Source organism: Plectropomus leopardus, chromosome 7 (genome assembly GCF_008729295.1).
Source record: "Plectropomus leopardus isolate mb chromosome 7, YSFRI_Pleo_2.0, whole genome shotgun sequence".
NCBI classification, from domain to species: domain Eukaryota; kingdom Metazoa; phylum Chordata; class Actinopteri; order Perciformes; family Serranidae; genus Plectropomus; species Plectropomus leopardus.
This window is the reverse complement of record NC_056469.1, coordinates 32,325,942-32,350,238: the sequence shown is the minus strand read 5'-3', so window position 1 is coordinate 32,350,238 and position 24,297 is coordinate 32,325,942. Positions and strand designations below refer to the sequence as shown.

At 38.4% G+C, this 24,297-nt stretch overlaps 3 protein-coding genes across 3 annotated transcripts; 2 read left to right on the top strand and 1 right to left on the bottom strand.

Moving 5' to 3' along the window:
* Positions 1 to 1,131: 1,131 nt before the first annotated feature.
* Positions 1,132 to 7,575, bottom strand: herpud2 (HERPUD family member 2). The gene is made up of 9 exons (XM_042490924.1): positions 7,492 to 7,575; positions 6,204 to 6,615; positions 5,203 to 5,280; positions 4,446 to 4,553; positions 3,588 to 3,745; positions 3,349 to 3,474; positions 2,868 to 3,203; positions 2,146 to 2,257; positions 1,132 to 2,006 (listed from the first exon to the last, which is right to left on the bottom strand). The coding sequence occupies exons 2-9, from the start codon at positions 6,348 to 6,350 to the stop codon at positions 1,824 to 1,826; spliced, it is 1,248 nt and encodes a 415-aa protein (XP_042346858.1). The 5' UTR covers positions 6,351 to 6,615; positions 7,492 to 7,575; the 3' UTR covers positions 1,132 to 1,823.
* Positions 7,576 to 9,035: 1,460 nt separating this feature from the next.
* On the top strand, positions 9,036 to 13,091 carry pkdc (protein kinase-like domain containing). Its single transcript, XM_042490258.1, has 3 exons — positions 9,036 to 9,172; positions 10,219 to 10,610; positions 12,397 to 13,091. The coding sequence occupies exons 2-3, from the start codon at positions 10,240 to 10,242 to the stop codon at positions 12,986 to 12,988; spliced, it is 963 nt and encodes a 320-aa protein (XP_042346192.1). The 5' UTR covers positions 9,036 to 9,172; positions 10,219 to 10,239; the 3' UTR covers positions 12,989 to 13,091.
* A 1,429-nt stretch (positions 13,092 to 14,520) lies between these two features.
* On the top strand, positions 14,521 to 23,793 carry LOC121945680 (secretory phospholipase A2 receptor-like). The gene is made up of 9 exons (XM_042489979.1): positions 14,521 to 14,578; positions 14,994 to 15,032; positions 15,934 to 16,305; positions 17,278 to 17,527; positions 20,215 to 20,303; positions 21,045 to 21,407; positions 21,482 to 21,826; positions 22,988 to 23,076; positions 23,482 to 23,793. The coding sequence occupies exons 2-9, from the start codon at positions 14,996 to 14,998 to the stop codon at positions 23,578 to 23,580; spliced, it is 1,644 nt and encodes a 547-aa protein (XP_042345913.1). The 5' UTR covers positions 14,521 to 14,578; positions 14,994 to 14,995; the 3' UTR covers positions 23,581 to 23,793.
* The last annotated feature ends 504 nt before the right edge of the window (positions 23,794 to 24,297 follow it).

The following is a 24,297-nucleotide window of genomic DNA, read 5'->3' as shown; positions in this document are numbered from 1 at the left end:
CTCTCATCAAGACGATTTTAAAACTCAAGGACACAAAATAAACTTTATAAAGTCTGAGCAAAATGTGTGAGCTGTTTAACTGAAGGTCACTACGATCTGCAGACAAACACCCAGCAGTCTTCAGCGGGTGAAAGTCAATGAAACATTAGCACTGGCTGATGGGGATGTTAGTTTTTTTGCAGCTTGTAAACCAAAGTTTTTGACACATAAAAATTTGACCTCATGATTCATCCTAGAAGAAAAGTGACAGCATCACCAACAAGATTCATGCTCTGGGCACCCTGAACGTCTGGATCAAACGTGGTGGTCGTTGAGATATTTTAGTCTGGATCGACATTAGGAACAAACGTCTATTAAGATCCCCAAAGACACTCTGCTAGTGGGACTAAAAAAGGTGAATAAAGCTGCAGAGAAATAATCGTGTAGCTGTCGATACAATGCAACCACTGACTGTTTTAGTAACATTTTCATCAGCAAGTTTTCCTTTGGTTCCCAGAATGTTCTTAAAATTTGGACAATATTCTCAATACACTTCAAAATGTTTTCTTTTATTGTTAACATTTCACATTAAATTTTCATCTAAAACAAAGGAAGGTCTGTAATCTCAGTCCTCAAAAACAATTTCTGAAAGTTGCTTTGAAAATGTTCCTACTTTGTTCTCATGTAACATTGTGGGAAGCTTTTTATAAAAGACCATTTTATGATCTGTCACCTCTCAACATAATGTTGCAGTTAAAGCGTTACGTCTTAGTCAGCATTTAGTCAGCAATCTGGGTTTTATGACATATGAAACAATCTAACCGGCTTTAATTTGTAAATTACTATATTGTATTATTACTATTAATATTACTATAATCATACGACATGAGATATTTTAAGCGATCACAAAGACACAATGTCACAGACGCAGGAAACAACTATAAAATGGGACATGACAGACAATGTTACAAATAATTCTGGGTTTATGTACAAACAGATTTAAACTAACTAAACTTAAAGAATTAGATTCAAAGTGAAAGTGAAGGTTGAATGAAGACAATTTCTTCTTCATACGTGTGTGAACGCCGCCACCTGCAGGACATCAGAGGAAAGGCAGTCGAAAATGACAGGAAGTAAAACACAGCAGACGAGTTGAACTGCAGCAATATTTTTATTCAAAAAAAGCATATATTCAGGAATTAAAGATGCATATACTTACATGTGTAAATAATGTTCAAATACACAAAGTGGGAAAACAATGTGCTTCAGTAGCTGCAATGTCTCTGTGCGCGTCATGTGCACACATGAAAATGTCTTTGGGGTTGTGGATTTTCATGGTTTGTTAGGACTCACGTCTCCACGTCGTTTCAGGGAGATTTATGATTTTTTTCTTTTTGAGTCACATCCATCATTGAAAAGTTTAAAAAGCATGAAGTTATCACTGCTAAAAATGGAAGACAGCTCCTCCTCCTCCTCCTCCTTCGTCACTTTCGTCACGTCTCAACGAATTCACGAAAACAACTTTCACTGTTGGAGCATTTGAACTCCATCAAAACAACGTGAGATTGACTTTCTACATGTTCCTTTAGTCTCTTACTCTCCTGCAGAACTCTGCGTCTGCGCTCAAACCTCAGAGGAGCTTGTTTTAAAATTCGGTCCGTTTGCTGGCAGCGTGTCGGAGGTTTGTACCCGACTGACTGGGGTTGTGATTAGTACATATGGGGGCATCTGAAGATGGTTTTGGGGTATTTAGGGCAGTAAAGATGAAGGTGGGACTGTGATACTTCTGTAGAGCGGTACCTGCTGGCAGGAGGGGAGGAGGATATGAGAGGGGGAGCGTCGGCCTAGTTGGCCGGGTGGGGCCGCCCCTCCGGGATGAGCGAGGTGAAGAAGGTGCTGATGAAGGACCACGCGGTGGTAAGGAAGCTCGGCTCGGGCAGAGCAGCAGCAGCAGCCTGGTCGTCAGGGCCTCCACCTCCCTCCTCCCCGCTGTCGTCGTCCTCCATCCCCTCGTCCATCAAACGTTCCTGTCACACAGATGACGGGAGACAGTTTTGGTCACAAAGACAGAACAAATAGAAGATGTAATGATACATTATGACAATCTGATCATAACTACTGATGCTAATTCAGATTTGACCAATAACTATCTATTCTCCACCTCACCATTTCCTGCATGTCCTGGTGTCTCTCTGCTTCCTCCTGAGGAGCTCTGGCCCGTTCTCCTCCTCTGAGGTTCTGCTGCTCCGGCCTGAAGGGGAACCAACCTGCCTGATGCCTGGAAAAAAAACAAAAACATAAGCGTACTTTTAAATTTGGGTATGAAGCTTTTATCTTTAAAATCCACATATGCAGAGACATGTTTCAAAGGTGAAACTCTGCCTACAGAAAAAAAAACAAAAAAACATAAAAGCTGACTTTGGTCATCAACCAATACAAATTAACCCTTTGAAACCTGGATGGACATCAGTTTCCCTTGGCAATTAGCAAATTATATGAAATAAAGGTAAGAAAGTGACAACCTGAACATGAATTTAAAAATATGAGAGAAATAAAGAAAAAAAGTGTAATAGAAAATAAAAATATATAGAAAGGTTAAGTGTCCAGAACCTATATTCAGATTATAAGAATTATTTGTTCAAAAAAATGTTGCAGACAATAGAATATTTTTAATTTTTATTACTTTATTCAGGTACTTTCCTTGTTTGTTTTTGCTTTCTTTTTTTTTTGCTTATTTTTAGGTAATTTTAAGTTTTTACTAATTTGCTAATTTTGGGGGTCTTCCTCCCATGTTTTTGGATGAAATCAGGTGAATTTGCTCAGGTTTCAAAGGATTAAAGCAGTCAGAGCTGTTAGAAATATGTAAAAATAAAGCAGAGCTAACTCACAGGTAGACAAGCAGCATGGCGCCGACCACCATGACGAAGCGGCTAAACGAGGAGTAGAAATAAACGATGCTGAGCAGGACGCCGGCACGAGACACCGTGTACAACCAGTCCAGCCAATCGCGGTTCAGCTCGTCGTCGTTCAACACGGCCCCGCCCTGCGCGTTCATCTGGATGTTGGGGTTTGCCGGCTGGTTCTCAGGTAGAGGGTTAGGGGCCGGGTTGGGCCCCAGCGGGGGCTGCACGGCCTCATTGGGCTGGGCGGGTTGAAGAGGCGAGGAGGAGGGGGAGGAAGGAGGGGGGGCGGTGGGAGGCTGAGAGGCGGCTACAGCTGCTTGACTGATGAGAGGAGGTGAAAAGAATCAGATATTTAGAGGAAAATACAACAGAAAACCCACTCTGGTAATCTAAGTCCTCATTATTATTAATAATAATCATGATAAAGAAGCAGCTGTGACCATTTATTGACTTTTTCTTAACTTACTATTGCATGTAGTAATGTCGAGCGTACATCTGCTGCCACCACAGCATCTGCATGGGCATGTACATGGGGTGAGCAGGCATGTTGGCAGGAAGGCCGCCTTGTAAAGGGACCTGAGCTCCATCTGGCCTGTGGACAAATGTCATATTTATTATGTCATATATTCAGCAACAGACTGATTTGTCCACCACAGAGCGTCATTTAACTGCTTTTGGACGTTTTTCTATCAGAGACTTTCTTACCACTGAGGGACACCAGCGGGGCTCTGGGGGTCGTACGGGGGGAAGCCGCCTCGATATCTCAGGCCATCATAACTTCCTGGGACAGAGGAGGAGGAAGCTGGCTGACTGTCCTGACTGGGCGTGGTGGCGGCGGAGGTGGAGCTGGCACCGTCTGAACTCTGAGGAGCGAGAAGAAAATCGACAATCAGAAAACCTGAGCTGAGCGTAGAGCTGTTTTCTGATATAATACAAAGAAAACAGACTATATCATATTCATCAATATCATAACGTTCAATTTATCACAATGTCTAATTATCCATGTGCAACTGGTGTAAATACTTTTTTCACCATTAAGTTTTGCGTCTTGTTTGTACCGTTAATAATATTACTTTTGCTTTATTTATCTTGCACATACTTTACTTTGATATCCCTTTGCAGCTGTAATTATGCAAATTTCCTCCTTGTAGGACTTATTAATGATTATTTTATCGTATCTGGGTCAGTGCATCCCTGCAGCTAATGTCTGCACAGTTGTTTAAACGGTTGTTTGTAGTGAATAAACACTCAAAGAGGCTTGGTGAATAAATTCAAGTAAAAGTTCACTTCCGGTTTAATCCGAACAAACCTCAACATCTTGACTCCACAGTGTGTGTTTATTTATGTTTTTATATTCGGGATTTAGCTGAGTACAAAATATAAAGCTCTAAATCAAAAAGTGGACGTCATCACGGTTCAGCAGGTCCTATAAATGTTTGACTAAGAATAAACTAACCTCCAACAAGCCTTAAATGCCAAACTACAAAGCTGTGACACACACATTGTTTAAGTCCTAAAGGAGGGGTGAAGAGTGTGTGTGTGTGTGTGTGTGTGTGTACTCACGCTGGAGTCTGAAGCAGAGGAGTTGGCCATGGAGGGGCTTCGAGTCATGGGCGAGGCTGGGGGGCTGTGAGAGGTACACACTAGATGCATCATGTGATATTCATCCTGCTGCAGGTCGCCGAGGTCGGATCACAAGCCAAAGACACGGGAGGAAGAGAGGGAGGAAGAGGAGGAGGAGGAGGAGGTGAAGGCAGCAACAGATCAGAGACAAAACGAGAGAAAGAGAGAGAGAGAGGGAGGAAGGATTAGTGTGGAAATGACCAGAATTCAGAAACAATGCTCACTCTGTTTTGTTAAAACGCATCAGATCTGCTATTGTTTCCTCAGCAGGCTGTTTCAGTTCACCCACAGTTCACACACACACACACACACACACACACACACACACACACACACACACACACACACACGAACAAGCTGTGTGTGAGCAAAAATCCCCAAAGATTTGCTGATCCCAGCTTCACAAACAGGGTTTGATGCGTTTTTTTCTGTCAAACATTAAATCAAGGTGATTTTGGGGTTTTTTTTGATGACAAGACATTTAAAGACGTCAACTTGGACTAGAAAAATTTTAACAAGCATTTTTCACAACTTCATTTATTTTATAGACGAAACAATTACAAGTAAAATAATTACATATATATTTTTAAGGCTCATTCTTCACCAAACTGCATTTTATCCATGCAGAACTTGCTCATGCATTCAACACACACACACACACACACACACACACAAAAAATACACAGCGCCATCTTACCTTTCTAAGCACATCTCTGAGCTGTAGGTGGTCTTGAAGAAGCCGTCCTGAGTACACCAGCCGCTGGTCCTTGGACAGCTACAACAAAGAAATGATCAGACAGTAAAGACGCTGTGAGGCAGCAAAAATGTGTTTGGATTTATTAAAACAGCAACAGACGAGTGCATTTAGGCCACTGACTGTGACTATCTCCCCCACCAAACAAGCTTTTCTTTACAGTGTAAACAGTTCAGGGTGTCTCTGACTCAATGAGTGTTTCCAAGGTCAAGAATGAACCTCCGCTTTTAAGAGAACGCAGATATGGCCTTAACTTTTTGAAACATGGATCTGCATCATTTTCTTGTGCTGCATTCAGACACATTTTAAAAGCACTTAAACTTTTAAACTCGGAGAAAATTGGTTGAATTTCTTGCAAAAACACCAGGAAATTTTTGAAAAGGCAACTTGGCAAGAATTGTTCTGTAAATTGCAAGACATAGCAGATTTAGATTTATTTTTAAACTAGACAAAAATATCCAGAAAACTACATTTATAATTATCAGAAATATTCATTAAAAGTTATGTTGCAGAATTATTATTTTTTAAGCACTTCTTTTCACATAATTGTCTGCTATTATTTAATTTTTTTTAACTTTCACCCTGTTTCTTTTCTTATGGCTAATTTTGCTTCCTTTTATTTAGGTCATTTCTTCTGACGCGGTTCACTGCCTTCCTCTCATGTTTTTAAAAGAATTCAATCCAGTTTGCTCAGCTTTCAAAGGATCAAAGTGCTCAGGTATAATGGAAATATGAACATCTACATTTCCATGACAGTCGGGACACGTGCTGACGAGGATAAGAACCGCTACAATGATGATGCAGAACAGAACATTACTTATATTGTGTATTTATCTCTAAGTTAAGACTCTACGACAAGATAAACTTCATGTATCTCAGAGGAAAATGCTGAAGAGTCAGAACGAAGGCTACAGAGAAAACTTTCCAACATGAGAGCGACTTACCGGCTTGCTGGGGTACACGTTGGAGATGTGACTCTTCAGCCTCTCCACAGTCCAGTTGAGGAAGCAGTTAATGGTCTGGTCTTCATACTTCTGGTTGGGGGCCTTGATGACCAGGGTTACAGGACTATCAACTGCCCAGGAGTCCATGGCTCATATTACTAGCAGGGAGGGGGAGGGCTCTGAAGAACCGCAGCTCAAGAGAGCTCAAGTGTCACAACTCAGGACTCACCTGAGGAGAGCGCCCCCTCAAATCCCCTCCATCCTGGGCTCCGACAAACACTCCAAACGCTGCCCCTGCTGTGGGTGGAGGGGTGTGGCTCCCCCTCTACAACATCTGCTTCATCTGCGGGCGACGCAGGAGCTTTCCAACGATATCAGTGGGAATTCTTCTGTGGTGAGACTTTTTGGATTTCTGGTGAAGAAAGAGAAAGAGCGTAGGTTTCTTTGAGGGTTTCGAGGATTTATTTTTGTGCAAAGTGGACTCAGTCGCTCTTAGTTGTGTGCAGACAGTGATGTATGTTTATTAATCTGTTTTTATGTATCATTCTGCATATTTATGGTCGAGCTTACAGTTTAAACGGGAAGCAAATGTGAGTCTATTCTTGTTATATATTTAAAACAGCTCTACGGTGGATGTGATGGAGGTGCTGACTTAAGTCCAGTTGAAACCAGTAAATTAATCAAAAAGGGACCATGGCGCCGTGTATTTCCTGGAGGGCGTGAAAGATTCCCACCTGACAGGTGAGCTAACTACTTTAGCTAGCATATAGCACATAAAGGTTTTCCACTTTAGCTATTGATATACTTTTGTATTGTGTTGTCAAAAACATTTAAGCACGAAAACAGAGAATAGATGGTGTTGTTGTTGTTGTTGTTGTTGTTTTGGGGTCACGAGTTTCCGGTCAGACTTCCTGACACCTGCCGAGTTGCGTCATCTGTACAGTAAACTGTCAAAACAACTAATTAACCGTCAATCAGCCAAACTCAAGATAAACCAGCAGATCCACAGCTAACACAGCCATTAACCAGCACAACCATAATGTTCACAAACCACTAAACAAACGCACGAAACTGTGTTTTTATGTCGCCGTTTGTGTTTTTTTACCCTTCACGGTAACGGGGTTAGCTCGTCGGCTAACGTTAGCTTCGCTGCTGCTCGCTAAAAATAAATAAATAAATAAATCGGTTGGATCCGTGAAACCGATGACCGCGGTGACAGCACGTTTAACGGCGTAAACTCAGCGATGTGAAGTCGGGTTGTAGCGATCACAGATGTTTCCTCTCGTACCTGTTTGCTCCGGCTGTGTTACCGTCGTCTCCTCTGCTCGGCTCCCTGTCTTGTTGTTGTAATGTCGGGTGTGAGACCGGAAACACGTCATCATCCTCAAAACAGCTGATCAGAGGAAAAATACGATTAAAAAAAAAAGGAAGTAAGAGAGACAATTAACTCTGTTGTAATGTTACTGCAGTGGTGGAGGAAGTATTCACTTTACTCAAGTAGAACCACTAAAAGCAAAAAATGTTAAAATGTTACTCAAGTAAAAGTAAGTATAATCAGGAAAAAAGTGCTTAAAAAGTTAAACGCAAAAAGAGAGAGAGAGAAGAGAGAAAAACTGAAAAATATTCTTTAAAAATAGAAAAAACACATCAAACCCTAAAATAATTAAAAGTAAAATAGAAAAAAACCCACATCAAAAACTCAAATTTATGTAAAAATATAAGTTTTTTTATTTATGTGAATGACTTCATAATCTGTAAAAACATAAAAACACCCTCAAAACTGAAAACTATTTAAAAAATACAAATAATAAACACCCCAAAACTCAGAATTATAAAAAATACAGACACACAAAATTATTTAGAATATAAAGAATAACTCCCAATACCTCAAAATTATTAAAAAAAAAAGAAAAGAAAAGAAAATGGCCCATCAAAATAGTTGCCAGTTAAGCTCTTTTTGTCAACTTCTCATTCTGCTCAAGAACAAAAAACGTCCAAAAACTCTAAATAAAAAAAGAAACGAACATCCCCCTATTAAATACATTATTATCATATAGCCTATTTATTATCACTACTTAAGTCAAGAAACAATATCACAGCAATTTTAAACATTTTGCATTATTTGAGTTTTGATGTAACATATATGTGTTACTATCTTTTTTCAACTGCAAATTATTTCCCCAAAGAAACCTTTATCAACATCTGTTTTATTGAATGACATAAAATATCTGTTAATCTTACTTTAATCTTTTTTTTTTTTGCAACAAAATGTAGGTATTTGGCTGAAAAAGCAATCAATTTTATTATTTTAGGCTACCAAAAATTTAATTTGCAATTATTACTCCTTTATGTAATAAAAGTTGATAATTGGCACTCATGTGCTGATACAATATTGCCTTGTCAAAATATCTCCCCATTAAAATATAAGCTGCATTATTTAGCACCAGCTACTGTGTCCAAAAATGTAGTAATTATTTGACACTTAGTTAAGTTCTTAAGTTGTAGGAATGTGGTTTTTTTTTATGATTTCTAAGCAGATCGATGGACATCATTCTTAATGGAAATATCGATATCAGGTCCCACCGTTGACTTTGTTAATAAACGAGTCAAATCAGCAGACTGAACCAAAATAACTCAGTTCCAGTAGTTTCAGTATCACCTTATCAAAAATGATCAGAGCCACAATCAGAGGGAATAATTGTTGCTGTTGTACTCCTCCTGTCCAGCAGGCAGCAGTGATGTTTATTCAGTTTACTTTATTTCATGTCTGCAGCTTTAAGCACCAAACAGAGGCTACTTCTGCAGAGAATACTTCCTGTATTCTGACATGAAGCTGAGGGTAAAATAAAGCATGTGAATCCTGTTTCTGCCGTGTTTTTGGCATATTTTAAACAGTTTTACTCACTTTGTATATAATCTTGGCCTGCTTTTGCTGTCTGGATACGCAAGCTTGATCATTTGTGAATAAGGTAAATGACACACTACAAAATAAAAGACCAAAACAAGCGATAACAAGATGATCTATATGCCAGATGTGTGCAGGCCTAAAGAAGATTTAACACTGTTGCTGCTGCCAGTAGTGAGAGAAGTATTCCCATCTTTTACTGAAGCAAAAGTACTAACTAGACTGTAAAAATATTCCACAGTCCTGAATTCAAAACCAAGTATTATCTGCAAAATGTGGGCTGTGTGAGGAGCAAAAGTACTCACTGCAGTACTGTGTTCCCTGTCAGTGTTTTACTACTATATTTAATGTTTTTATTAATATTACAGCTGTATTATTGTGTATGTTGCATTTCCCTGCTCTTTAAAGTTGTGCTCATTTGAACTCCTTTATATACTGTTGGGTAGTTTAATCAGCAGTGTATCATAGTCTGTAAGACCTTCATAAGATCATGTCCAAAAGCCCAACTTTTCATGATTTCCACAAGGGAAAAAAAGCCTGTTTTCAGCTTTGTGTTTATGAGGGTATTTAGCAGTGATGCAAGATAATGATTATTTCAACCGATACTGATCATTTCCAGCTTCTCGTGGCCCAAAAGATACCGATAACCGATCATTTCTTTTTGTTTGTTCTTCATTACCTGAGGGTATGAGTCAGATGTGGTGAGTACAGATGAATTTAATTTGTGCATTTTCATCATACAAACGACATTTGAGACAAAAAGCTTATTGGCGAACAATATTCCAAAAATTTAAAAAATAATCCCGAAACCAAACATTACCCGAAACAAAACATAAAAAAACAAATAACATTTCCCAAAGCAAACATTTTCCAAAACTAAACATTTCCTAAAACACTACAACATTTCTTAAAAGGATTTGGCATTTCTTAAATGTTGTCGTGTTTTGGGAAATGTGTATGAAAAGTCTTAGTGTTTTGCCCCTCATATGTGCATCGTAGTGCGATGTAGTAAAGTCAAAGTACCTTCAATTTGCACTTGAGTAAATGTACATAGTTGCATTCCACCACTGGCTGATAAAAGATGTTTAAACATCGTTTTTCCTCTTTCAGCTGGTTCAGCTCTGACTGGAGATGAAACCGGAGCACCAGGATCTCATCCTGCAGGCGTGCGGTGCTTCGTCCCTGCGTGTCGGTGCAAACATCCAGACGCTGTGGAGCGGTTACGGGGAGATCGTCCGGCTGCACCTGGAGGGCTGCGACCGGCCGTCTGTGGTCGTCAAACACGTCAAGTTTCCAGCGGAGGCCGAGCACCCTGGAGGCTGGAACACGGACCGCTCGCACGCACGTAAAGTGAGATCCTACCAGGTGGAGACACACTGGTACCAGAACTACTCCACCAATCAGAGCTGTCGGATCCCCGCCTGCCTGGCTGCTTGTTCCCATGGAGACGAGATGCTGATCGTGCTGGAGGATCTGGACGTGGCTGGTTATGATCTGAGAAGGTGTGATCACACATAATGTACGAAATAATGGGTTGTCTGTAGCTTTGCAAAGTTTAGTGCATCAAAGGAATGGAGAAATTCAAAAATGAAAATGATGCACTTACATTCTTCATTTGCTTGAAAAAATTTATGTTTTTTTTTTTTTTTGTATTTCTGGTAAAGATTTATGATTGCAAAAATCTCCCTGTGCATTACGTCCCACCTACAAGATTTTTGACAAGTCAGAAAGAAAACAAAATTTTCATCTCAGATTTTTTGATATTTTGACCATTTCATAACTTTATTCTTTTACTTATGTGTGCAATCATATTTGTAAATGTTATCTGCAACAAAATGGTCTTAAGACATGAACGGATCATAATGGAGTGTCCCTGAGCACAGCAGCAGGGGCTGGCTCAATTTGCGGCAGCGGCACCTAACTGTGGCACCTCGTGTGGCACCCCCAGATGTCGCAGCTAGGTGCTGCTAGCAGTCGCAGCAGATGCCACTGGTTGCCGAGATGTGCCGGGAGGTGCCAGTGCTTGTGCCACTGCTTGCCAGGTGGTGCCGCGAGGTGCCAGTGCGTGTGCCGCGGTTTGGCGGAGGTGCCGCAAGGTGCCAGTGCGTGTGCCGCGGTTTGGCGGAGGTGCCGGGAGGTGCCGGGAGGTGCCAGTGCGTGTGCCGCGGTTTGGCGGAGGTGCCGGGAGGTGACAGTGCTTGTGCCACTGCTTGCCAGGAGGTGCCGCGAGGTGCCAGTGCTTGTGCCGCAGTTTGGCGGAGGTGCCGGGAGGTGCAGTGGCACAAGCACTGGCACCTCCCGGCACCTCCTGGCACCTCCCGGCACGTCTCGGCAACCAGTGGCATCTGCTGCGACTGCTGCGACTGCTAGCGGCACCTAGCTGCAGCATCTGGGGGTGCCACACGAGGTGCCACAGTTAGGTGCCGCTGCCGCAAATTGAGCTTGCTGTCTCTCGAGCACAGACGTGTAAAAGACTCGCCATCGTTCTTGGGGTGGTGATTTTGAGTCTCTTTATGTTTGTTTTGTGTTTCTTTGTCGTCTTTTTGTCTCTTTGTAACCTTTTTAGTCTTTCTATGGTGGTTTTATGTCTTTTTGTGGTCTATTAAGTCTTTATATCGTCACTTTGTGTCTCTTTGTTGTTGTTGTTTTGTGTCTCTTTTTGGTCTTTTTGTCTCTTTATAATCTTTTGGATCTCTTTGTGGTCATTTTGTGTCTCTGTCATCACTTTGCATGTTTTTTTTGCATCTTTTTGTGTTTTTTTAGGCATGAAGACAAGTGATACATGATGAGAGAATAAAGCACTTTCATGCTGGATAAATAAAAATTATGGCTGTCAGCGTAAACACAGTAATCGCGATGCCACACGTTTTTATTTTTCAAATCACGTCAATCGCTGGCAGACATTTCCTGTCTTTTAGAGGTGGTACTGGGCTGAGTTTTAAAGCCACAGTTATGATACTGATATGATCGGGGGGTAAATAATGCTCCTAGGTTAAATTTTGCTGATGGGCCATTTCACAGGGGTCCATTGACCTCTGACCTCTTGGTATGCAGATGAAAATGGGTTCTGTGGGTACCCAGAGGTCTCACCTTTACAGACTTGCCCTCTTTATGTTCGTTCCATGCAGTTTTTTGCTTTTATTTGATTCATAATCAAAACAATCTGGTAAGAATTACTTTGTCAATATGGACTTCATAACTGTTTCTTTATGCAAAATAATGGAATAAAAAACACGATTGAAAAATGTATTATTTTAAAGCCCTAATAAAAATGTTGTTTCTCTGTAGGACCAGTGTGAAGGACAGAGAAATAAAGGCGTGCCTCAGCTGGCTCGCTCACTTTCACGCTCTCTTCCTGGGCGTGGCACCAGGCGGCCTGTGGCCTGTCGGCACCTACTGGCACCTGGAGACCCGACCGGACGAGCTGGAGGTCATGGACGACGTCGAGCTTAAAGCAGCAGCCGGCGACATCGACAGGACGCTCAACGAATGTCGCTTCAAGACCGTCGTCCATGGAGACGCCAAGCTAGCCAACTTCTGTTTCTCCCAGAGCGGATGGGATGTGGCGGCCGTAGACTTCCAGTATGTCGGCGGAGGCTGTGGGATGAAAGACGTTGTGTATTTTTTAGGAAGCTGCATGGAGGAGAGGGAGTGTGAAAAGAGAGTACCAGACCTGCTGGATTTTTACTTCACTGAATTAAAGGAAGCTGTGAGCAAAGACGTGGACTTTGCTGCTCTGGAGACAGAGTGGAGGGAGATGTTTGCGTTTGCGTGGACAGATTTTCATCGTTTCCTGCTGGGATGGAGTCCTGGACACTGGAAGATCAACCGTTACAGTAAAAAGCTGACCAAGGAGGTTCTCCGCAAACTGAAACTGTGACCAGACCCAAAAAATCTTAACTTCAGAAAACCAGAGAACTGAGTGTGTAGCTGGAAGGTGACCGACACAAACCTGAAAATGAATAAAAGACTGTGGAAATGGATCAGGATTTGCTCTCTTTTACTTCAGCTGTTTCATCGTAGATAACAATGTAATTAGATTATTATTAATTTTATTTTTATTTTAAAATATATATTTTATTTTATTTTTCCCAAACATTTTATTTGATTATCATCAAACTGTAAATGATAATGCTGAGAACAGAGAGGTTACTGGAGTTTTAACCAACCCAAATTAAGTTTAACTGAGCAAAATGGTTTAATTTTTTTTAAAAACATGATGAGAATGCAACAAGAAGCTTAACAAGACATGGCCCAAAAGTTAGCAAGAAAAACAATAAAACACAAACACAAAAAAGAAAAAGTGCTGAAACTTTTGCCAAGTGGGTCCATGTTATTGAAATAAATAAAATCAATTTTCTCAGGTTTTAAAGTGTCAGATAGCTGCTGGAAAGCATCTGAATGCAGCACAAGATAACTAATGTCGATCAAGGTTTCCTTTAGGGTCCCAAAAAATACAAATCAATTTATCAATACTTGTTTATGAGGTCATTAAGGGAACCATCATTTCAGTTTATAATGTCCAGTTTTTAGCTCCTTAATGTCCTCACAATGAAAATAACAATGGAATCTGTCATTTGGGCTATAATAACAAAAATCAGTGATTTCTTTTTGTTTGTTTGTTTGTTTTGGGTTTTTTTCTTTTGTTTTTAACAGAGCCCATAGTTTTTTAAATACAGTTCTCTAAAAAATGCTTCAGATGGCTGTTTATGGTAATGGTAAACCAGGAGAAAACAAAATCAAAGTTACATTTACTGTCATAATAGTTGCAATATTTTAGCATACCAACACACATCAGTTTGTGACCATGGAATTATTAATCTCGCCAGCTCTAGCATTATTTCAACAAATATTTACCATTACAGTACTTTGAAAATGTCTCAGAAATGGTAAAAAAATGTAACTGATATAATTTCTTTTGGTAGCAACAACAGTCAATATTCATCCTTTTTATTTCACAGAAATGCAAATTTATCATCTTAACATCACTACTTTTACCATAAAAGGCCGACTCAGATGTTGGGAGAAGCTGCTTTTAGACAGTATTCAGCATGTTTGCTGGGTTTCTGAGTTTATGCAGTTGGAGGAAGTTGATCCATCTTTAATTTGCCTTTCAAATGGATTTGAACAAAGTTTGCATTTCTTGACCCACAGTCTTTTTTTTGAATACAAACAAACATTTGCAAGATTAGCAAAAACAGATTCTAATTCAATAGCAAGCCGTGACACCACACCCTGTGATTGCTCTGAAGCGATGAGGAAGACTCGAGTCTTTTAAACTGTGATGACTGAAGAATGAAGGTCAGACATTTTAAATAACTTTGAATAAGAGAGGAGTGTAGCGAGAAAGCAAAAAGGAGCACAAAAAATCCAAAGACAGAACTAAACTTTTTTTTGTTCTTTTCCTTCTAGTGAGTTCTTCATCAGTTTTCACCATTTGGAGCTCATCAAGCAAACTAATCCACATTAGGTAAGTCTGTTTTCCAGCATATGATTCATTGTCAAGATTAAATTCTTGTCTGTGTTTTTTTGTGTTAATTTTATCAGCGTGAGGAAGTTTGTTAATAACCTTTTTGACAATATTTATTTTGTCCATCATCTGTCCTTGCAAAAATCTGAAACAGTTGTTTTGTATCGACACCAACAAGATTTAGGGACAAATCCTCTGGGTCGAGTAAGATGTAAGAAGAAAAGATTATTTTAGTGTCAGGGGAAAGTAAATTGGGGGAGAAAACAGCAGAAAGTGGAATTGATAGAAAGAATCTGTTTTCTCCCTATTTTCGAGTCGTCTGTTTAGGATCTTACTGGGAATATTTAAAGAATTATTGACGTTTTTTTTTAAGTATAACAATTAAAATCCATTTTTATCCCCCTCATCACTACAGATATGGACGGGATCATACATCTCGTACTTCTTCTTTACGGTCAGTGCTGTTCATCGACATCATATTTACTGGAAATCTTTTTAGAAAATTAATAGCTTGAGCTATTATTTGTTAGAATCATTGAACTCAACAGGCTTTTTGGGACAGGTGTCTATATGGGACGAGCTTTTGATTCCTTTAACACAAAACTGTTGTTCAGCACAAATGGGAAATACAATCGAAATATTTATTTAACCCTTTGAAACCAAGGCAAACTGGCTTTTTTTTCCTCCAAAAACTACATGAAAACTTGCCAAAAAACAAAAAATAAATAAAATTTGGGAAACAACCTGAAAATAAATGTTTAAAAATATAATAATTTGTAAAATAAATTTTAATTAATAATTGTGAATATAGTTTACTGGACATTTTTCCTTCGCTTTTAAAAAAATAGTCCTCTACATCTACAAATTTATTTATATTTTTATTTTTTTCGCATGTTTCTTGTTTGATATGCCGATAATACCATGTTTTTTGGTGCCCATGGTATCAGTAAAATTAACTTAATAATTAAATTATGGAGAATCGTACCAAGCTAACATAATATCTAGCATGTCCATACTAATTAAATTTAAACATATATTTGTATGCGTGATCTAAGCAGCAAACTAACATTATCTCGAGCAGGCAGCAACTAACACAGGTTTATACATCCAAAGAACTTACAAAAATGAACTGAACGGTAACCGGGCCGAGCCTCTAATTGACACATGGCTTTATTTGTCTAAATGCGACGCCACACCCGGCTTGTAAAAGGGACTGGACGTTTAATTGAAGTTTTACAGTATTTGTCAGACTAAGAGAATAATGTTTTCACTGTGTCCCTCGGCCGAAATTGTAGGTTTTCGTTACAGCACATATTTATCAGTTGACAAGTGTCTCCATGGGGTCTCTCCCACAGGGCTTTGTCCTCTGTCCTCATGTGTGCCCCAGCGTCAATACATCTTAGTCAGAATGGCAAAAACCTGGTATGAGGCCCAGAGCTTCTGCAGAGAGAAATGTTTTGACCTGGCCACCATACACGACATGGGAGAGATGGAAACAGCTCTTACAGCTGTGGAGGACAAACACTATGATGCAGCTTGGATCGGACTTCAGAAGGTGCCATTTAAGAGGTGGCACTGGTCTCTGGCGGACAAACATTTCTACAAGGAAGGAGAACGAAACTATTTTATTTGGGGGTGGAAAACAGACGACAACTGTGTGTTTTACAAAAACGGGAAGCTGTATTCAGCTAGCTGCCCAACCCTGCGATATTCAATTTGCTTTGATGGTGAGTCATTCACTTTACTCTGACGTCACACACAAGCGCACACACACACACACACACACACAACAATAAACACAACAAACAACAATAAAGTTATAAAGTTTTTTTTATATAGCACTTACAAAGTGTTTTACACTTAGAATCACAAAAATACGCAAAAAACTGTTTTATAAGCACAAACACAAACGAAAAATCAAAGAGCAAAACAAAGAAAAAAAATAGCAAAAAAATCCAACACAAAAAAAATTAAAACAGTGGTTGAATTTAAAAAACGAGCAGTGCAAGACTTAAGTGCAATTTCATTTTGTGACAATATGTTTATTAGCTAATCCAAGCACATGTTTTAATATTTTGTTTAGCTTTAAAAAATGTATGAAAATTAATAGTGGATAAATAATAATATAATTATAATCTTAAAAGTAACTCGTAAAGCTGTTAAACAATGTAGTGAAGTAAAAGGTAAGTTGGGTTAAATAGAAATACTTAAGTAAAGTTCCTCAAACTTGTACTTAACTACAGTGCATCACATAAATGCAGTTGATTTTGTTTCATCATTGTTAAAACGCTAAAATACTTAAGTAACCATAAAATATTAATTCAAGCCTAAAGTAAAAAGTATTTTAATGTTTGAAAATTTATCACAGGAAATTTGTTGAGACCATTTTAATGGATGCAGCTGATAAAATTACTGGTATGATAGAAAATATTCTATTCAATAATTATTGCTTGTTTACACCCCGTGCTCTTTCATAGGTTTTTTTAATTCCATCAGGTGGAGCATATTGTTTGAAAGGAGGGAGGATTTTAGTTGAAGCTCGATGTTGTTAGTTGTGATTGTGCAGCAATGGCAAAGCTCTACTTAGCTCTCAGGTGAGGCAGGAGGGCCCCTTATCAGTACTTTGCTTAGGGCCCCAGGAGGGTCAGGGCCAGCTCTTTGTCCAGGATCAATAAAACAATAAAACTTTCTTCTTTTAGGCAAAGAACAAGGTAGAGATCAGTACTTTCTCACCACAGTAAGAATGAGTTGGACCGTTGCTCGAGACTATTGCAGACAATTCTACACAGACCTGACCAGCGTGAGGAACGATGCCGAGTATCAGATCCTCCAGCAAGTAGCCGGTAACCAGCCGGTGTGGGTTGGCCTCTACAGAGACCACTGGGAGTGGTCGGACCGAACTTACTCCTCACTGAGATACTGGAAGGCTTCTCTGAGCGTTTACACTAAGTCTGTCGTAAGCTGTGGCGTTCTGTTGAGGAGTGAATTTGGTCGATGGGGGGAGCGGCGGTGTACAGAAAAACACCCGTTCATCTGTAACTGCGGTGAGTAACGTTTCTTATTTAGTTCGTTTCTGTTGTTTTGGCCGACAACTTTTTTATACTGTGGAATCGGTGTCTGTTAGTTTTTGGGCTGTACTGAATGTCTTTTTTTTTCATGTCTTCACACCGATGACAACTGTGGTCAGAGGCATTGTGTTTTCGAGCTGTCCGTCCATCCCACTTTCAAAAATGCCTTAAAGGAATTTCCTCAAATTTGGCAAAAACGTCCACTAAGACCCAAAGATGAACTGATTATGCTGATCATAGGTTAAGGTCACTGTGAGCTTGTCTGTCCCGTTATTGTGAACGTAATATCTCAAGAACAGCTCTCAAGAATTTTTTTCTAATTTGGCACAAACGTCCACCTGGACTCAAAAATGTACTGATTAGATTTTGGTGGTTAAACAGTCAAAGGTCAAGGTCACTGGGACCTCGTTTGTCTCATTCTTGTGAACACAATATACAGTATCAAGAATCTTGAGGGAATTTCTTCAAATTTGGCACAAATGTTCACTTGCTAAACTGTAAGTGCAACTTTACTGGTTCGCTGAGGCAAACAACCATGAGACGGTAATTTAAGTCTAGTCTAGTTCCATTAAAGTTTTCAAATGAAGCTTTGTATGTCTGTGACAAAACCAGAATATTTTAGGCCAAAACATGTTTTGGTTTTTTTTTGCAATGTAACCGAAGTTACAGTTTAACCTCTGAGTGAAAAGTCTATCTCTTCCGCTCGTATATATGGAATATGTAACATGGTGGAGAAATATGCAAATTTTCTGCCCAAAACCTGACAACACCTAAACCACAGTGTTGTTGAGAAACATATCCTCTACAAAATAATGAGAAATGTAACATACTTGTGGTTTGCAGAAATGTGCAATGCAAAAAAATTTTCTCTAGCGATTTGGTTGTGCAGAAATACGAGAGTATAAAAGAATGAATGCAAAAAAAGTAAGCAGTGCAGCATTTTAATGTTGATTTGTAATGTAAATGTCAGCATAATGAATGAAGCGTCAAAGCTGCAAACTGTTCAGTCCATCCCTGGTTAGTTTCATTATGAAAATGATGGTGAATGGACATGAAATCATAATAACCGAATTGTGTGTGTGTGTGTGTGTGTGTGTGTGTGTGTGTGTGTGTGTGTGTGTGTGTGTGTGTGTGTGTGTGTGTGTGCGTGCGTGTGTTTCTCCCCATCAAGGGCCCAATGTGAGGTTCTTTAAAGTGAAGATCAGCCTAAAGGACTCAGTGTTGGATGTCAATGAACCTGCAATACAAGACCACATCTTGGAGCTGGTGAGTCTTACAGATCTTTATATTTAGATGCAGTTTGTTCAAATATATAAAACCGTAATTTACCAGGCACAATTAAGTATAAGAGTTCTGTTTTCCAGATGAGGCTGGAGCTGAGTAAAAATATCAGTGATGACCTTCAACTACAATGGAGAAAACAGTCTGATGGAAGAGTTTTTATCAAAGAGACTGGCTGAAATTCCCCAAAAGAGAAGAACAAAAACAGCAACTGACTTTCAAGGGTTAAGTGTATGTAAAGATGCAGAAAAAAACTCCTATCTCCTACCTCCTATTAAATATGCAAAAATAATTTACATTTATTATTTATGCATGTGTAAAATGATGAGAATGGAGCTAAAACAAGTGTAGACTTTAACCTTCCAAAAATGTTTTCATTACTCATTTTATGCGCTTTTCCTTCTTCATTTTTTGATAATTTTGGCTGTGCTCATGCATATGACATACATTTTGGCAAGATTGTGCCCTTTTGTTTAATCCTACAATAACTCTAAGATACACTGTGTAAACAAACTCCTTCCTCTTGCTCTTCCTGTGGTTTCTTTTATATTTTTTCATGTTAATGAGTCGTATCAAATAAAATAATTAATGCCATCAAAAATAAATATTATGCCATATAGCCTCCATGAGTGGACTGATTGTTTATTAATTTTAAGTTACACAACATCCCTGCAGACTTCCCGTAGATGTATTGAGGTCTGACATTTGAATTCAGCCAAATTGATAAACAAATGCTTATGTTCTGTGGAAAAGATTTGAATAAATTCGTTGTGACGCAAAAAGGGCTGAGAAAGATAGAGCAAACGTACCCGAAACAGATAAGGATTCGCCAAACATGAGGTAAGTCTGCACTATATTCCTCTCATATTAACATGTGGTATATCAAAATATCAGGGGTTAACATAACGCGTTAAGCATAATATAATGCAAGTGACATTCATAGTAAATGACCTGCATTTCATAAAACTTATAGGAACTTCATAAATTCATTAGGATGAGTTTAAGAGAACCGGTGTCATGCACAACAGTTTGATTTTTGATGCATGTATTTCTAATATAAAGGATGACTTACAAATATTTAAATATGCAAGGTCCCTTTTAACATCGTCTTCAGTGACTCAGACAGCCGAGGTTTAAGAAACTTTTAACAGCACGCATCAGGAAACACAATTTAAGAATATTTGTAGGAAAGCTTGTCGAAAACAGTCTTTTGATCACTATTTGTAAATGTTGCCGAGATAGAAATAGACGACTGATATGCTGTGATGTGTTTTCTGCAGAATGAAGAATGAAACTGTTTTTCTTTTCTCCGACAGTTTTTCTGATCTTCATTAAGGCAATGGAAAGCATTGTACATCTACTTCTGCTTCTCTCAGGTCAGTGTTTTTTTTAGGTTTGGAAAATGAATTTCCAAGACTGAAAACTCATGATAGAATCTGTTCACATCAGTTTCAACGCAACTTCTTATTAACTGCTTTCCTTTCATTGTATATCAGAGGTTCTTGATCCTTTTTTCAGCCAAGGAAGGACCCTTACAAAATAAAGAATATACCAGGGACCACTCATGTATGTCCCTTTGACCATGTATCAGGACTGGATACGGGGAGGTGAAAGCCTGAAAGTAGCAGAGGACATTTATTTTGAGAAATTAAAGACCTTCCCACCACAAATTGGTGCATAAAAAAATTGCCAGAATGCAGGAAACTAAGTGTTTGATGCTCAGATTTTTTTTATATCGGCTAACTCACCCATTTACGCTTAAAAAAGGCTTAAAGTAATATTTATTCAAGAGCGGGCTGCTGTGAATGACAGTGCCCTCAGCTTCTCCAATCCAAACCTCAGTAAGTGCAATATGGTCACTTCTGGCGCCAAAAAAAAAAAAACAAGATGATGACAAAACCAAGCCCCCAACCCCTTTTCTATTGACTCGCATTGGAAAAGTAATGTCTGTAAATCAATGGAGATTTTTTGTGAACGTTAAAACCCCCACAAAACGATTCATTTCACTATTAAGATTTAACATGGCCCTAATCCTCCATTGTAGTTTAGCATTTTATCACTTACAGTTTTTCATAATTGCCAAATATTCATTAATTCATTCCCATTTCCCCCAACAGGACTATTTCCTCCGTCCTCATGTGTTCGTCAATACGTCTTAGTCAATACTCCAAAAAGCTGGTATGAAGCCCAGAGCTTCTGCAGAGAGAGCTATGTCGACCTGGCCACCATAGATGACATGGGTGAGATGGGAGCAGCTCTGACGGCTATTGGGGAGGAATACAGTAAGGTGTGGATCGGACTACAGCAAGGGGAAACTCAGGAGTGGCACTGGTCCCTGGCAGACAAACATTTCTACAAGGAAGGAGAACGAAACTATTTGATTTGGGGCGAAACACCAACTGACAACTGTGGATATTTCCTAGAGGGGAAACTGTATACAAGTTTCTGTTACAACAAGAGATACTCAGTTTGCTTTGACGGTGAGTCATTCATTTTCACACTTCAGCTTAGCAACAAAAACACTGTGATTAATGTATTTACTTTTTATTTTTAGAAAAGAAAGATGGTCGTGAACAGTATCTTCTTACTGCAAATAAGATGGCTTGGATTAGTGCTCGAGACTACTGCAGGACTAATCACACAGACCTGGCCAGTATGAGGAACGAGATGGAAAACCAGTTCATCCGGGAGGTAGCAGGTGACCTCAGGGTGTGGCTCGGTGTCTACAGAGACCCAATGGTGTGGTCTGACCGCACTTACTCTTCGTTTAGATACTGGAAAGCGGGCAAACAACCTACTATTAGCACTACAGGAGAAGACTGTGTTGTTGTGGTAAAACATGAGTCTGATCGATGGACAGAGCAGCCATGTAATGAAGCACATCCGTTCCTCTGTTACGGTGAGTAACTTTTTACCTTGACACCTTTTCTGCTTTGTTTTACTAAAATCTTCAATCAAGTTTAAGCACAGTGGTTCCCAGCTGTTGGAAGAAATATTCAGATCCTTTACTTAAGTAAAAGTACTAATACCGCCTTGGTAAAACACTCTGTTGCAAATCATTTGTAATTTTGCAATTTATTTATCTAAGAAAATACAAGGTACGTTAATGCACATTTAGATAAATTTAAATGTAAATGAGTTAGCTGGGGAGCTAGTTTTCATCAATAGTCCCTTGTCTGATGTTAAAAGGCTAAGCTTTTTTAAAAAAAGATGAAAAAAACCTACCCCAAAATTCAAAATCACATTTTAAAAAAGAGACTGTCATCAAAATAGTTATAGTTGTGTGAGCTGTTTAATTTATAACAAATATCCTATTTTATAAACTCCTTATGTTTTTGTATGCAAAAATATTAATCTATAGAGTAACTCAAGCCATCAGATACATTAAGTGAGGTAAAAAGTACAATATCTCCCTCTGAGTAGTGGAGTAAAAGTATAAATTGGCATAAAAAGAAAGCACTCATGTAAGTACCTCAAATTCGTACAGTGCTTGAGTAAATGTACTTTATTACATTACATTACATTATCACATTCCACCGCTGGTCGCGGGTCCACTCTGAAAGGACAGCAAGTTTTGTAACAACACACTTTTTTAAATTTCTGGCACAGGACCTTTATTTTGAAGTGTCATTTCCTACTATTTTCTTGCCCTGTTATTAGTTTGATTTGTTTTATCAACCTAATGCGCCGTGGCAGTGATTTTATGTCACTCATCTTGAAGCAACAATATGCATTTTTTTGGTTGCAGTGCTGTTTATTCAATAAGTTTTACGTCATTTAATTTTATTTTTCGCAAATATTTTATTCCATCGTGTTCCAAGCCGAGTTGTTGTATTCATTTTGTGAAATAAAACTGAATATATGGTCATTTTTCTTTTGTGGACCTTGAACTAAACTTAGGACAAAATCTGGAGCTGTGTGGACCAATTGGAAACCACTGATTTAGTGAACAGTCAGCTGAGAGCAACAGCTGAGTTTATCCTTGTTGAGCTGTCATGATGAATTTATTGAAATGTGTGTTTGTTTGTGTATTTGTGTGTGTTATTTTTTTTAATATCAGGTCCCGTTATGAGCTTAATTAAGATAAGACTCAGCTCAGAAGACCTGGATCTAAATGACCCTACAGTGCCAGATGACCTACTGAAGCAAGTAAGTGAAATGTCACAAGTAATTTGTAATTTTGTAATTTATTTATTTAATAAGGGACAATGTACATTAATCCACATTAAAAAAAAAAAAAAAAAAATGTAAATGCAACCGAGTTAGCTGGGGAGCTAGTTTTCATTGGTTGTCCCTCGCCTGATGTCAAAAGGCATCCTAAAATAATAATTAAAAAAATAATGAAAATAGAAAGTAAAAATCTTGCATGAGAAATGTTACTTAAAAGTATAATATAATCAGAAAAATAAAAGTAAAAGTATTAAAAGTAATAGTACCCAATGCAGACAAATCTTTGTCATTGTCAATGTTCTCATTAAAAAAAAAGCAACAAAACCTGTTATTGCACTTTTAATCTTTGCTTTTGATTTGTTAATTTTCTCTTCTGTTCCTCAGATCAAGCAGCTGCTGAGTAACACGAGTGTGAATGATGTTTCATGGAAAAAGCAACCTGATGGACAAGTTTTTATCAAGGAACCAAACAGAAGTGGCTAAACAGAAAGAGAAGAATCAGAGAAACACTTTTAACTCTAAGTTTTACTTGTAAAATGTGTTTTAAATCGTAATGACGTTCACAGTAACAAACGCACTCAGAACCAAGAGTACCAGCTTTACTGAGCGTTTATTTAGCTCTTCTTTGGGTTTTACAGCACATTTCACAATTCCCCCCCTTGCACTATTTTATGTCATATTCTCATTTAGCTTTTACTTGCCTGTTAATCTTTTTTCTTTTTTTTTCAAATACAATTTCAATTATTTCAATTATTATTATATTATTATTATTATTATTATTATTATTATTATTATTATTATAGAAGTTTCTGTTTTACACTTATGCACAAAATAATCCCCTTTGAATGAGGTACATTGAAATATATATACATATATTTTAGATGATAATATATATATATACTGTATATATATATATATTTCTCTAAAAACATAGTGGCATCATAACAAATACCTGGCATTTAAAGGTTCTGAAAATTAATGAATGAATTTATGATCTAGACTGATGCTGGTTTAAAAAATAAACTCAATGAATGTAGAAAATCATATTAATTTATAATATTTTCATAGCCTGATTTTGAAAAGAGCATGTGCATATTTCACAACCATACAAAAATAATAATGTATAAAAATCAATGATTCTGCTAAGAGTGACATATCCCAGACTGTGATAATAAAAAGAATCTACTTATCCTGAAGTAT

What these genes read in the sequence shown, in the direction of transcription:
- LOC121945680 (XM_042489979.1), top strand. Translation starts at nt 14,996, where the DNA reads ATGGACGGGATCATACATCTCGTACTTCTTCTTTACG. An exon ending in TCTCGTACTTCTTCTTTACG is followed by an intron (nt 15,033 to 15,933) that starts GTCAGTGCTGTT and finishes TCTCTCCCACAG; the next exon opens with GGCTTTGTCCTCTGTCCTCA. An exon ending in ACATCCGTTCCTCTGTTACG is followed by an intron (nt 21,827 to 22,987) that starts GTGAGTAACTTT and finishes TTTTAATATCAG; the next exon opens with GTCCCGTTATGAGCTTAATT.
- herpud2 (XM_042490924.1), bottom strand. Translation starts at nt 6,350, where the DNA reads ATGGACTCCTGGGCAGTTGATAGTCCTGTAACCCTGGTCATCAAGGCC. An exon ending in CCCGCTGGTGTCCCTCAGTG is followed by an intron (nt 3,475 to 3,587) that starts GTAAGAAAGTCT and finishes ATTTGTCCACAG; the next exon opens with GCCAGATGGAGCTCAGGTCC. An exon ending in CGACATTACTACATGCAATA is followed by an intron (nt 3,204 to 3,348) that starts GTAAGTTAAGAA and finishes TCCTCTCATCAG; the next exon opens with TCAAGCAGCTGTAGCCGCCT.
- pkdc (XM_042490258.1), top strand. Translation starts at nt 10,240, where the DNA reads ATGAAACCGGAGCACCAGGATCTCATCCTGCAGGCGTGCGGTGCTTCG. An exon ending in GCTGGTTATGATCTGAGAAG is followed by an intron (nt 10,611 to 12,396) that starts GTGTGATCACAC and finishes GTTTCTCTGTAG; the next exon opens with GACCAGTGTGAAGGACAGAG.